This window comes from Bombina bombina, chromosome 7 (genome assembly GCF_027579735.1).
Source record: "Bombina bombina isolate aBomBom1 chromosome 7, aBomBom1.pri, whole genome shotgun sequence".
Lineage (NCBI taxonomy): Eukaryota > Metazoa > Chordata > Amphibia > Anura > Bombinatoridae > Bombina > Bombina bombina.
Window position 1 is genome coordinate 319,644,433 of NC_069505.1, and position 15,309 is coordinate 319,659,741.

Here is a 15,309-nt window from a genome sequence, read left to right on the forward strand (position 1 = left end):
GGGCTAGATTACAAGTGGGAGATATCTGGTTAATTTTAAAAATGTGTCACAAATGCCCCCAAAATACAGTGGTGTGTATTTTATTAAAAAAATAAAAATTAAAGCATTTTTATTTTGTAATAAAATGACTGCACTAGGCATTATTCTGGGGCTAAAGTTGGTGGGTGTGGGGTGTTGGAAAAAAACAGCACTGAAAAGTGCCTTTACATTGCAGTCTATGGGAACTGTGTTCCCAGAAATATCCTTATATGCTGGGTGCAAGGAATTTGACAGTGCTTTACAAATAAATAATAATTTTGTAGTAATATTACAAATAGCATAACATTCCTGCGCAGTTTATGGTTGTGGTGTGCAGTTACTTTTATTGTTCTATTGTATTTTTCCATTATATGAATATTGATGGTAACTGTATTCATTTTCATTTGTTGCCTGACTTTTGTAGATAAATTCTATGTTATAAAAACTTTGATTTATAGAGATGAATAAGGCAATAATAGAACACGCTATAGATTGCTAAAAGTATACAATTTATTACTTTTTATTGCTCCATAGTGGTGCGTAAAGGGCTTGTGGAACGAGGGGCCGGATGGCTGTCTGAAGATGAAGACTCCCCCCTTGATACTTTAGACTTAGTGTGGGCCAAATGTAGGGGTTATCCCTCCTACCCAGCTTTGGTAAGCATGATATTTTCTCTTTTTTCTCTGCTTTGTTTGCTTCAGGGAAACCAATACGTAAAAAAAAAGCTAGGTTAAAAGGATAGTCAGTTCCGCACCTGAGTAGCGTTAGCTGATTGGTATCTAAATGCAGCCATCCAATCAGCAAGCGCTTACCAAGTTGAACCAAAAATGGGCCGACTCCTAATCTTACATTACAGCTTTTTTAAATAAAGATACCAAGAGAATGAAGAAAAATTAATAGGAGTAAAATAAAAAGTTGCTTAAAATTGCATGCCCTATCTGAATCATGAAAGTTTAATTTTGACTAGACTATTCCTTTAATCTGTTTTGAAACCACATTTTTATCTTTAAAGTGAAAGTACATTTTGATGCTAAAGTGCCCGGTTTTTAAATATTTGATTAAAAACAGGGGCACTTTAATTCATCAAAATTTACATTTCACTCCTGTTGTGAAAAAATACCTTTTAAACTTGACAGCAGCTCCAGCTTCCCTCGATCGTTGCAAGCCATTTCTGACGTCAGAAATGATGGATAGGTCATCCTCCAATCACGGCTTTCCCCCCCTGGTGAAATCAGTGTCTGATTTAACCCCGTAATTGGAGGAAGCCGGATTCCTCATTTTAGACCCAGGAAGAGGCTTTGCGACGGGCGGAGGAAGCTGGAGCGGCTGTCAAGTTTAAAAGGTAAGTTTTTTTTCTCAACATGAGTGAAATGTAAAATTTTGATGAATTAAAGTGCCCCTGTTTTTAATCAAATTTTTAAAACCCGGGCACTTTAGCATCAAAATGTACATTCACTTTAAACCTGAACGTGACATTACCAAGTAGTATGCATGGGCCAGGTTTCTGAATAAACATGAGGTCCCTGGTGAGAGGGATAGGCACACAAACAGCATATGTGTTTCTAAAAGAATAAATTTGTCTGAGGTCTTAGTCCCTCTTATCTGTGTTTACAAGTAATTATCACCACAGGAACACATTGACCAGATGTGACCTAGATTACCAGTGTTGATGAAGAATTACTAACGTTACATATCAATCAATAGTATTTATTTTTCTTTCTTTAAGATAATTGATCCAAAGATGCCCCGTGAAGGTATGTTTCACCATGGTGTCCCAATTCCTGTACCACCTGTAGATGTTCTCAAGTTGGGAGAGCAGATGACCCAAGAAGCACAAGAACATCTCTACCTCGTTCTCTTTTTCGATAATAAGCGCACCTGGTAAGTCCTGCCGAAAAACATATTAATGCTATAACAGTGTTGTTTATGCACTAAATGAGACTTATTTTATGTGCAAATAAAGCACTTCTAGATATTCCTGAAATGTGTCTGGTTTTATTCATATTCTATTTTTTATGTTAAAGGGACATAAAACAAGTTGGGATAGAGACAAAATATAATATGTACTTTAATTACTTTTAATTTATACTGCAGTGCCTTACCATTAACCCTTTCTTTTTACATTTCCGAATTGTACAGCTCTAACTCTCCCACACATTTTCTTCTATGGCTGTATCTATATCTACCATTGATTTGGTAGAATGCAAGACTTTAACACTCATTATCTGCTGGAGCATGCCTAGAAGCAAATAAGCCACTGTGAACTCAGTTGAAATACAAAACCAATGTTTCTGATGCTAAACACTGATAAGTGGGGTGGATCAGACTACTCCAGACAGCATAGCTATGTAACTAATTTTGCTTATTTTTTAAAAATTATTTTAAAATACTTGCCAGCAATTTTTAAACAATTTTATCATGCAAACTATGTTTACTTAATTAGCCCTTTTAGGATATGCACAGATCTCAACCTGTTTTATGGCACTTTAAATACCTTTTATTTGTCATATAACACCACTATACAAAACTGCGTACACATACATCCAGCTCAGCAAGATTAAATAATGATTGAAACATTTCATTTAGTTCTCAGTTTAATTTTTGCTTGGTGACAACTCATTATCCAATTACATTTTTAACTACAGAATTGTATTCTTTGTTTGTTTGTTTTTCACTGCGTTACTTCTGACGAATAAAGTGGCGACATCAAATACCTAGTGGGAAAAAGTACTGTAGTTTATTAATAATGAGCTGGTAAAGCCTTTTTTTGTTAAGAATATTGCCCTGGTCTCAGTATTCTGGTGTCTTAAATGAATAGTCTAGTCAAAATTAAACTTTCATGATTCAGATAGAGCACCTAATTTCTCCAACATAGGTGTGTCCGGTCCACGGCGTCATCCTTACTTGTGGGATATTCTCTTCCCCAACAGGAAATGGCAAAGAGCCCAGCAAAGCTGGTCACATGATCCCTCCTAGGCTCCGCCTTCCCCAGTCATTCTCTTTGCCGTTGCACAGGCAACATCTCCACGGAGATGGCTTAGAGTTTTTTGGTGTTTAAATGTAGTTTTTATTCTTCAATCAAGAGTTTGTTATTTTAAAATAGTGCTGGTATGTACTATTTACTCTGAAACAGAAAAGAGATGAAGATTTCTGTTTGTAAGAGGAAAATGATTTTAGCAACCGTTACTAAAATCGATGGCTGTTTCCACACAGGACTGTTGAGAGGAATTAACTTGAGTTGGGGGAAACAGTGAGCAGACTTTTGCTGCTTGAGGTATGACACATTTCTAACAAGACTTGGTAATGCTGGAAGCTGTCATTTTCCCTATGGGATCCGGTAAGCCATTTTTATTAAATAAGAATAAAGGGCTTCACAAGGGCTTTAAAGACTGGTAGACATTTTTCTGGGCTAAAACGATTGATTTATAAGCATTTTTAATAGTTTATAGCTTTGAGGAGTTATTTTATTCTTGGGAATTATGTTAAAGAAACGGCAGGCACTGTATTGGACACCTTTTTCACTGGGGGCCTTCTCTAATCATAGGCAGAGCCTCATTTTCGCGCCACTAATGCGCAGTTGTTTTTGGGAAGCAAGGCATGCAGATGCATGTGTGAGGAGCTCAGATACATAGAAAAAGCTTACTGAAGGCGTCATTTGGTATCGTATTCCCCTCTGGGCTTGGTTGGGTCTCAGCAAAGCAGATACCAGGGACTGTATAGGGGTTAAATATAAAAACGGCTCCGGTTCCGTTATTTTAAGAGTTAAAGCTTTCAAATTTGGTGTGCAATACTTTTAAGGCTTTAAGACACTGTGGTGAAATTTTGGTGAATTTTGAACAATTCCTTCATACTTTTTCACATATTCAGTAATAAAGTGTGTTCAGTTTAAAATTTAAAGTGACAGTAACGGTTTTATTTTAAAACGTTTTTTGTACTTTGTTATCAAGTTTATGCCTGTTTAACATGTCTGAACTATCAGATAGACTATGTTCTGTATGTGAGGAAGCCAAGGTTCCTTCTCATTTAAATAGATGTGATGTATGTGACAAACAATTTAGAGAAAATGATGCCCAAGATGATTCCTCAAGTGAGGGGAGTAAGCATGGTACTGCATCATCCCCTCCTTCGTCTACGCCAGTCTTGCCCACACAGGAGGCCCCTAGTACATCTAGTGCGCCAATACTCCTTACTATGCAACAATTAACGGCTGTAATGGATAATTCTATCAAAAACATTTTAGCCAAAATGCCCACTTATCAGCGAAAGCGCGACTGCTCTGTTTTAGAAAATACTGAAGAGCATGAGGATGCTGATGATAATGGTTCTGACATGCCCCTACACCAGTCTGAGGGGGCCAGGGAGGTTTTGTCTGAGGGAGAAATTTCAGATTCAGGGAAAATTTCTCAACAAGCTGAACCTGATGTGATTACATTCAAATTTAAATTGGAACATCTCCGCGCTCTGCTTAAGGAGGTGTTGTCTACTCTGGATGATTGTGACAATTTGGTCATTCCAGAGAAATTATGTAAGATGGACAAGTTCCTAGAGGTCCCGGGGCCCCCCGAAGCTTTTCCTATACCCAAGCGGGTGGCGGACATTGTAAACAAAGAATGGGAAAGGCCCGGCATACCTTTTGTCCCTCCCCCTATATTTAAGAAATTGTTTCCTATGGTCGACCCCAGAAAGGACTTATGGCAGACAGTCCCCAAGGTCGAGGGGGCGGTTTCTACTCTAAACAAACGCACTACTATCCCTATAGAAGATAGTTGTGCTTTCAAAGATCCTATGGATAAAAAATTAGAGGGTTTGCTTAAAAAGATGTTTGTTCAGCAAGGTTACCTTCTACAACCAATTTCATGCATTGTTCCTGTCACTACAGCAGCGTGTTTCTGGTTCGATGAACTAGAAAAGTCGCTCGATAAAGATTCTTCTTATGAGGAGATTATGGACAGAGTTCACGCTCTTAAATTGGCTAACTCTTTTACTTTAGACGCCACTTTGCAATTAGCTAGATTAGCGGCGAAAAATTCAGGGTTTGCTATTGTGGCGCGCAGAGCGCTTTGGCTAAAATCTTGGTCAGCGGATGCGTCTTCCAAGAACAAATTGCTTAACATACCTTTCAAGGGGAAAACGCTGTTTGGCCCTGACTTGAAAGAGATTATTTCAGATATCACTGGGGGTAAGGGCCACGCCCTTCCTCAGGATAGGTCTTTTAAGGCTAAAAATAAACCAAATTTTCGTCCCTTTCGCAGAAACGGACCAGCCTCAAGTTCTACATCCTCTAAGCAAGAGGGTAATACTTCTCAAACCAAGCCAGCCTGGAGGCCAATGCAAGGCTGGAGCAAAGGTAAGCAGGCCAAGAAACCTGCCACTGCTACCAAGACAGCATGAGATGTTGGCTCCGGGACCGGATCTGGTGGGGGGCAGACTTTCTCTCTTCGCTCAGGCTTGGGCAAGAGATGTTCTGGATCCTTGGGCGCTAGAAATAGTCTCCCAAGGTTATCTTCTGGAATTCAAGGAGCTACCCCCAAGGGGGAGGTTCCACAGGTCTCAATTGTCTTCAGACCACATAAAAAGACAGGCATTCTTACATTGTGTAGAAGACCTGTTAAAAATGGGAGTGATTCTTCCGGTTCCATTAGGAGAACAAGGGATGGGATTCTACTCCAATCTGTTCATAGTTCCCAAAAAAGAGGGAACATTCAGACCAATCTTAGATCTCAAGATCCTAAACAAATTTCTCAAGGTTCCATCGTTCAAAATGGAAACCATTCGGACAATTCTTCCTACCATCCAGGAAGGTCAATTCATGACCACGGTGGATTTAAAGGATGCGTATCTACATATTCCTATCCACAAGGAACATCATCGGTTCCTAAGGTTCGCCTTTCTGGACAAGCATTACCAGTTTGTGGCACTTCCATTCGGATTAGCCACTGCTCCAAGAATTTTCACAAAGGTACTAGGGTCCCTTCTAGCGGTGCTAAGACCAAGGGGCATTGCAGTAGTACCTTACTTGGACGACATACTGATTCAAGCGTCGTCTCTACCACAAGCAAAGGCTCATACGGACATTGTCCTGGCCTTTCTCAGATCTCACGGGTGGAAAGTGAACGTAGAAAAAAGTTCTCTATCTCCGTCAACAAGAGTTCCCTTCTTGGGAACAATAATAGACTCCTTAGAAATGAGGATTTTTCTGACAGAGGCCAGAAAATCAAAACTTCTAAGCTCTTGTCAAGTACTTCATTCTGTTCTTCTTCCTTCCATAGCGCAGTGCATGGAAGTAATAGGTTTGATGGTCGCGGCAATGGACATAGTTCCTTTTGCGCGAATTCATCTAAGACCATTACAACTGTGCATGCTCAGTCAGTGGAATGGGGATTATACAGACTTGTCTCCGACGATACAAGTAGATCAGAGGACCAGAGATTCACTCCGTTGGTGGCTGACCCTGGACAACCTGTCACAAGGGATGAGCTTCCGCAGACCAGAGTGGGTCATTGTCACGACCGACGCCAGTCTGGTGGGCTGGGGCGCGGTCTGGGAACCCCTGAAAGCTCAGGGTCTTTGGTCTCGGGAAGAATCTCTTCTCCCGATAAATATTCTGGAACTGAGAGCGATATTCAATGCTCTCAAGGCTTGGCCTCAGCTAGCAAAGGCCAAATTCATACGGTTTCAATCAGACAACATGACGACTGTTGCGTATATCAACCATCAGGGGGGAACAAGGAGTTCCCTGGCGATGGAAGAAGTGACCAAAATAATTCAATGGGCGGAGACTCACTCCTGCCACTTGTCTGCAATCCACATCCCAGGAGTGGAAAATTGGGAAGCGGATTTTCTGAGTCGTCAGACATTTCATCCGGGGGAGTGGGAACTCCATCCGGAAATCTTTGCCCAAATAATTCAATTGTGGGGAATTCCAGACATGGATCTGATGGCGTCTCGTCAGAACTTGAAGGTTCCTTGCTACGGGTCCAGATCCAGGGATCCCAAGGCGACTCTAGTGGATGCACTAGTAGCACCTTGGAGCTTCAACCTAGCTTATGTGTTCCCACCGTTTCCTCTCATTCCCAGGCTGGTAGCCAGGATCAAACAGGAGAGGGTATCGGTGATCTTGATAGCTCCTGCGTGGCCACGCAGGACTTGGTATGCAGATCTGGTGAATATGTCATCGGCTCCACCATGGAAGCTACCTTTGAGACAGGACCTTCTTGTTCAAGGTCCGTTCGAACATCCGAATCTGGCCTCACTCCAACTGACTGCTTGGAGATTGAACGCTTGATTTTATCAAAGCGAGGGTTCTCAGATTCTGTCATTGATACTCTTGTTCAGGCCAGAAAGCCTGTAACTAGAAAAATCTACCATAAAATATTGAAAAAATATATCTGTTGGTGTGAATCTAAAGGATTCCCATGGAACAAGATAAAAATTCCTAAGATTCTATCCTTTCTTCAAGAAGGTTTGGAGAAAGGATTATCTGCAAGTTCTTTGAAGGGACAGATTTCTGCTTTATCTGTTTTACTTCACAAAAAGCTGGCGGCTGTGCCAGATGTTCAAGCTTTTGTTCAGGCTCTGGTTAGAATCAAGCCTGTTTACAAACCTTTGACTCCTCCTTGGAGTCTCAATTTAGTTCTTTCAGTTCTTCAGGGGGTTCCGTTTGAACCCCTACATTCCGTTGATATCAAGTTATTATCTTTGAAAGTTTTGTTTTTGGTTGCAATTTCTTCTGCTAGAAGAGTTTCAGAGTTATCTGCTCTGCAGTGTTCTCCTCCTTATCTGGTGTTCCATGCAGATAAGGTGGTTTTGCGTACTAAACCTGGTTTTCTTCCGAAAGTTGTTTCTAACAAAAATATTAACCAGGAGATAGTCGTGCCTTCTTTGTGTCCGAATCCAGTTTCAAAGAAGGAACGTTTGTTGCACAATTTGGATGTAGTTCGTGCTCTAAAATTCTATTTAGAGGCTACAAAGGATTTCAGACAAACATCTTCCTTGTTTGTTGTTTATTCTGGTAAAAGGAGAGGTCAAAAAGCAACTTCTACCTCTCTCTCTTTTTGGCTTAAAAGCATCATCAGATTGGCTTATGAGACTGCCGGACGGCAGCCTCCTGAAAGAATCACAGCTCATTCCACTAGGGCCGTGGCTTCCACATGGGCCTTCAAGAACGAGGCTTCTGTTGATCAGATATGTAAGGCAGCGACTTGGTCTTCACTGCACACTTTTACAAAATTTTACAAATTTGATACTTTTGCTTCTTCTGAGGCTATTTTTGGGAGAAAGGTTTTGCAAGCCGTGGTGCCTTCCATCTAGGTGACCTGATTTGCTCCCTCCCATCATCCGTGTCCTAAAGCTTTGGTATTGGTTCCCACAAGTAAGGATGACGCCGTGGACCGGACACACCTATGTTGGAGAAAACAGAATTTATGTTTACCTGATAAATTACTTTCTCCAATGGTGTGTCCGGTCCACGGCCCGCCCTGGTTTTTTAATCAGGTCTGATGATTTATTTTCTCTAACTACAGTCACCACGGTATCATATGATTTCTCCTATGCAAATATTCCTCCTTTACGTCGGTCGAATGACTGGGGAAGGCGGAGCCTAGGAGGGATCATGTGACCAGCTTTGCTGGGCTCTTTGCCATTTCCTGTTGGGGAAGAGAATATCCCACAAGTAAGGATGACGCCGTGGACCGGACACACCGTTGGAGAAAGTAATTTATCAGGTAAACATAAATTCTGTTTTTAAGCAACTTTCTAATTTACTCCTATTATCAATTTTTCTTCATTCTCTTGGTATCTTTATTTGAAAAGCAAGAATGTAAGTTTAGATGCCGGCATATTTTTGGTGAACATCCTGGTATCTTTATGTGAAAAAGCAAGAATGTATGCATAGTAGCCGAACCATTTTTGGTTCAGAACCTTGGGAAGTGCTTTCTGATTGGTGTCTAAATGTAGTCACCATCAGCAAGCACTAGCCAGGTGCTGAACATATATGGGGTGGCTCCTATGCTTATTTTTTAAAATACTTTTGCGTTATGGTAAATATGGTGCCGATCCTCTGCCCGCAGCTCCTGCTTTGATTAGCATATTGATGATGAATCCGGCTTCCTCTAATCATTGCGTGCCTCACGAGCAGGACGCCAAAGGGGGCAGGCATTGATTGGAGGAAGCCGGATTTGTCATCAATCTGCTAAAGAAAGCAGGAGATGCGGGTGGATGATCGGCGTTATGTTAACCATAACACAAAGGTAAGTTTTAAAAAAAATATGCGGCTTTGTAAAGTTTAATGAATGAAAGTGCCCCTGTTTTTAAAAATATTTTTAGATACCGGGCACTTATTCATTAAACTTTTACAATCATTTTAAGTAATTTAGTGTACAAATCTTACAAAATGAAAGGATATCATCTGTATTGACCTACATAAGTGAATATACTTACTGTTTAACTACTGTTAAGATGTACTTTTTAGTTGATGCAGAATGTTTCTTCTTGCCTACAGGCAGTGGCTTCCACGGACAAAGCTGGTTCCTTTGGGTGTAAATCGAGAGCTGGATAAGGAAAAGATGCTGGAAGGGAGAAAATCAAATATCCGTAAATCGGTTCAGATCGCTTATGACCGTGCCATGCAACATCATAACAAAGTTCAGGGAGAGCAGAGCAGCGAATCCAGCGAAAGTGATTAGCAGTTGGTTCTCCAGAGCAGATTTGTTATTTATAGGGCACACAAAGTGCCTTTTTCTGCTGCTGCTTACAACAGAGCCTTTAATGGTCAGAAACTGCAGTGCAGTTGTAAAAGATTAAAAAGGTAGTCTAAAACCACAGGTCAAACCTTAAAATGCCTCAAGGTCTCAGGAGTGTTAGTAGCAGATTAACACTCATACAACATTGGAGTGGTCAGTGACCTTTTTTGCATCTTGTTTCATGCTAGTAGGCAGCCTATGAAGAGTTTAGTAGAAATGTGGTACTAACCGTAAAGGGCATGACCGGATTTTGTTTTTCTTCTCCTTTGTCAGTGATCAGGAAAAGCAGCAGGTGAATTCCTCAATTTAGTATGGTTGCTGGTCAACCATCAATAGCCCACGGGCTAGCACTTTGAGTGTGTAAGTTCTACAGCCATTGGAGTATAACTCACAACTGCTGAGAGACCTGTTTTTCTGTGGAACCTGCTGGACGAACATGTAAAATATAAAAATCTGATGCCATCCCTTTTTATGCCTGCTCTGTGATCATGAGTTTATTTGTACAGACGAAACTCCTAACTAGTGTCTTTTATTATACAACTGTCTTATGCCTGGTTATCATGATAGGAAAGCAGAGATATCTCTGTCTTGTTCGTGTTGTTTTTTTTGTTTTGTTTTTATATAATAATGACTGTAAATTTATGTGTATTATGTAAAAAGGAACATGAAATCATTGAAAACTTACAGGTATCCCAGCCATGCAGCATAGTTGTAATTTAACCTATGGGTGAGAGTTCCTGGTATTTTTACACAAATGAAGGTAAACTGGAAAAATTGGGAGTTTATTTATTCTAAATTCAAAAGAAAAAAATATAATCTAAATCCTTATAAAAGAGTTTAATTTTAAAACTGCGTGAAATATATGGATCTTAAAAATATACACATTTTAAAAATATATATATATATATTATTCTATTGCGAAAAAGTGACTTTAAATTTTTTTATGAAATGGTTATATTGTAGTTCTTTGGAGCAATGCTAGTAGCAAAGACAAAGTAATTCCTTCCATTTGAAATTAAGGACAAGTGATGATATTTAAATCACCTGGTAATTTGGATAGAGAACCTATGAATGTCTAATACCTGTCACCTAGAACTCTGGGACCATAGGGTCTACCTTTGTCTTCTAAGTATTGATTGCAACAGGCTATTTATTGCTAGCAACTAGTGACCAGATGATGCTCTGGGGGAAAAAAACATGATCTCTTTAAAGTATTACAGCACCATATTATCTCTGCAGTTGATATGACTCTGGATTCCTTATTGGCCCCAGAGAGTGCAAATCTATTGAAAAGTAAAACAATTTTCTAAATGTTTAAAGGACATTAAACACTATGGGCCAGATTATGAGTGGCGTGCTGACAGTAACGCATTAGTGAAAAGGGGTTTATCGTGGATATTTGCATGCGTCAGGTGTAGCGTTTGTATTACAAGTTGAAAGCGAGTGCAATTGCGATTTACAAAATAAAGTTAACCAGAGCTCTTGAGAGAGCTGTTATCAGTTTCCCGAAACAAAAAAGTGTCACAAAGCATCAAAAATAAATTACAACGTACATTTGCACTCAAAACTAATACTTTTTTTTTTTTTTTTTTAATTGCACCAAAAAGTTATAAGGACTCAAAGATATGAGGTCTCAGGTGTTAGAAAAAAAAGTCAGGACAAGGGCTTTAACACTGAGATACATACATATACATGTCTAAATATGTATGTGTGTGTGTATATATATATATATATATATATTTGTGTGTGTACATATGTATTTATATGTGTATATAAATATATATGTGTGTGTATGTGCATTAATTTGGAGCCCTTTGAAGTCAAGTAGATGAAAACATGTAAAAACATATTTATGCAAGTGTTATGTATTTACTGTAAATATTTCACATTCCAATGTTCTGCACATATCAGAATATGTTCTTTGTATTTTTAAATATATATTCATATATATATATATATATATATATATATCTATACCTACAGTGTGTGTGTGTATATGTATGTGTGTGTATGTATATATATATATTATCAAAATACATAAAATATGTATTTATGAATAAATAGAACATATTCTGCTATGTGAAGAACATGTCGGGTTAGCGTGTAAGTAGGGTGTTAAGTTTCACCATCCCACCCCCACACACTTTTTCTGCTCCATTGACGTCTATTGGGAAATATGTTAACACAATCACAATATTCTGTTTTTGCACGCATCAGATTAGTGCGCAAACAAAAAACGTTTTACTTTCTACTTACATTACAAGCGCTACCTGACCCATGTAAAAAGCTTACTTCTAGCACAGTTAGTCAGAGAGTGTTAAGTACCGCTCCACTTGTAATGTGGCCCTAAATACATTTTATAATCTCATTACCCTTTACCTCCCTCTATGCAATATTTAAATCTTGCTTTTATTGTATTCCAGTGCTGGTGTGTGCACATGTGCAGAATCTCTCCTTCAGATACCTGCAGTGTAACAGGTTCCAAAATGGCAGCACCTATTATTAGAGGGAGTAAAAATGCTCACATCCAATTAATTTATAGAAAATGTAATGAGAGGATGATCTATAAGATTTAAAAATCTATATGTAGATGCACAGACCCAGGCATCATCTTTTACTGCAAACCGTTCATCAGTTACATTTCCTGTTTTGATACCTGATATACATGATTTTCATGAAGGCCGCTGATGGTTACTGTAAGGCTGTACTCCTATGGAGTAAATGTAATTATGCACTACATGAAGATAACTGTAGTTAATATATCTGTATAATCATTTATGAAATGGTAAAATACCATGTTATGGCTCCTTAAAAACATCTGATTAAAGCACGGAAGAGCACAATAAACCATGTCATTTCATCCTGCAGCAGCAATCTGTAGAAAAAACAAACAAAAAAAGAGTTAAATTGACATTAAACTTTTAACAAAAAAATACATTTTATATCATTCGTATAAGACAGTGATTTTTAAACATGTTAAATATGTTTTGCTGACAATGGTAACTTTTAACAGTTTATTTTGATTTCAAACTAACAGGCATTGCACAAATGATCTGTGGGATAGAAGTCCATTGGCTTCCCACAGTTCTGTTGGTGGACAGTAACCTGCAAGCATCATTTTTTTATTTATTTTTTGGCATAGAAAGATCCATATTTTTATTTATGATTTATTTTAATATCCTCTTTTATATGCAACAAAGGGACATCAAATTAAATATTCTAATGTACCAGGGCATTTTATTATTGCACTAGTGCTTGCATATAACTGTGAGTTAAACACATAGCAAAAGTCAGCTCCATAGCAGCAATGCACTACTAGGACCTATCTGAACACATCCGGTGAGCCAGTGGCAAGAGGCATATGTGTGTAGTCACCAATAAGCAGCTAGATTCCAGTAGTGCATTGCTGCTCCAGAGCCAATATACGTATGTTTTTTGATAAAGGATACCAAGAGAACAAAGTAAAGGGTCGGTAAATCCTTTAGAAAAAGCTTATCAAATAATGTATCTGCAAAGAATCCCATAGACTGAAATTTTGTAGAAAATCATTACATAAACGTTTCTAAAGGATTGCAATCGTCACAAATATTTTTAGTGTGTATGTGTATATATATATATATATATATATATATATATATATATGTATGTATATGTATGTATATATGTCTTAAAACTGCATACTCTATCTGAACAATGAAAGATTTTTATTTTCCTGTCCCTTTAATGTCCTTTTAAATGTTTTGTTTGACACCTTTTAATAGGTGGTATCCCCATACCCCACCACACATCATAAATCATTGCAATTCTTTTTTAAACTGTTATAAACTTGAAAATTTACAATTTCAAGTTGCAAAACGCTACCAAGAAGAGCCAAGTGTTTTATCCCACATTTTGGCACTGAATTATTTGTAGATTTTAAACAGCAAAAAAAGATTGCAACCAACTATTACACAATAAAAACGTGTTTAATCAGCACAAATGTATCTGCTTCTGGAACACATTTGCATATTATACATTTCATTAACCGCCTTGAGGCAGGAGTGGGAATTATTTTTTTTATTTTATTTTTGTATTATTTTTTTTTGCTGCTCAGATTAATCTTGTTCTGTTCAGACATTTGTAACACCACTTCCGGATTTTTTACAAAAAACTGAACAGTCCACATGTTCTGACGCAGGATTTTATTTTTAAGTCCGCACAATACCTGGGTGCTATTCTTTTTTTGTAAATTTGAGAGCACACTCCAATTGGTCTTTTGTCAAATCCCAAGCAATTTTGATTTCTCAAATCACACCCTTTTGCTGCTGCTTTTAGCATGCTTGCTTAGTTCCTTCTCAAATATAGCATGTCTGTAAATAATGTATATAAAAAGAGAATTTAAATTATTCTCCTTTTGTGAATTTTTTTTGTTGTTGGGGGGGGAACAGGTAAGGGGATGGTAACGTATAGCTTCTTATCATGACACTTTTTACAATAGAACTAGCAAGAACATTACATATTTGTAATACAGATATTATGTAATAATTTGATAATTTTAGACTGTCCAGTAGACTTTCTTTTTATGTTTTTGTCATTTTTTTATCATTATTTGAGTCTTATTGCATATTTCTGTTTTGTATTTATTTCAGAAGGAAAATATATTGTTCTTAGAAAATAAAATATAAAGAATCGCTGTTTTATTTCTCCTTTCCTCATTTTCATTTAAAAATATTTTAAAACATTTTTTTTGGTGGTTTGCAGTAGTAAAATGTATGATCTATCTCTACATTTACATTTAAAAAAAAATTAAAACACTACTTACATTGTTGTTTACCATGTTAAAAAAAATGTCCATCCCTTCAGAAAATGCCTATAACTATTTCTCTTGTTAAGTGTGTTCAGTCCACGGGTCATCCATTACTTATGGGATATATTCTCCTTCCCAACAGGAAGTTGCAAGAGGATCACCCAAGCAGAGCTGCTATATAGCTCCTCCCCTCACATGTCATATCCAGTCATTCTCTTGCAACCCTCAACAAAGAAGGAGGTCGCGAGAGGAGCTGGAGTTTTTACTTAACTATTCTTCAATCAAGAGTTTGTTATTTTAAATGGCACCGGAGTGTGCTGTTTTTCTATCTCAGGCAGTATTTGGAAGAAGAAACTGCCTGCGTTTTTTTTCTATGATCTTAGCAGGCGTAACTAAGATCCACTGGCTGTTCTCGACATTCTGAGGAGTGGGGTAACTTCAGAAACTGGGAATAGCATGCTGGGTCCTCCGCAAATGAGGTATGTGCAGTACATTATTTTCTGGGAATGGAATTGACTAAGAAAATACTGCTGTTACCGTATGATGTAAGTACAGCCTTAAATGCAGTAGTGGCAACTGGTATCAGGCTGATAAATGTATGCGCAGTCAAGTTATTTTCTAGGGACTAGAATTTGACTGAGAAAATACTGTTAAAACTGAAATAATACTTAAGCCTTATCTGCAGTGGTAGCGACTGGTAGCAGGCTTAGTGATAACTTTGCATGACATTGGAAAATGTTGTTTTTTAATAAAACGTTTACTGGC

The 15,309-nt window shown here is 38.1% G+C and overlaps 1 protein-coding gene across 3 annotated transcripts in view; it reads left to right on the plus strand.

Moving 5' to 3' along the window:
* Positions 1–14,437, plus strand: part of BRPF1 (bromodomain and PHD finger containing 1) — a 129,592-nt gene extending 115,155 nt beyond the window's left edge. For all 3 annotated transcript variants that reach the window (XM_053720972.1, XM_053720973.1, XM_053720974.1), the window contains exons 13-15: positions 553–674; positions 1,745–1,899; positions 9,518–14,437. In XM_053720972.1, the coding sequence (XP_053576947.1) occupies positions 553–674; positions 1,745–1,899; positions 9,518–9,701 (461 nt within the window). In that variant the 3' untranslated portion in view covers positions 9,702–14,437. The remainder of the gene's footprint in view (positions 1–552; positions 675–1,744; positions 1,900–9,517) is intronic.
* Positions 14,438–15,309: the final 872 nt, after the last annotated feature.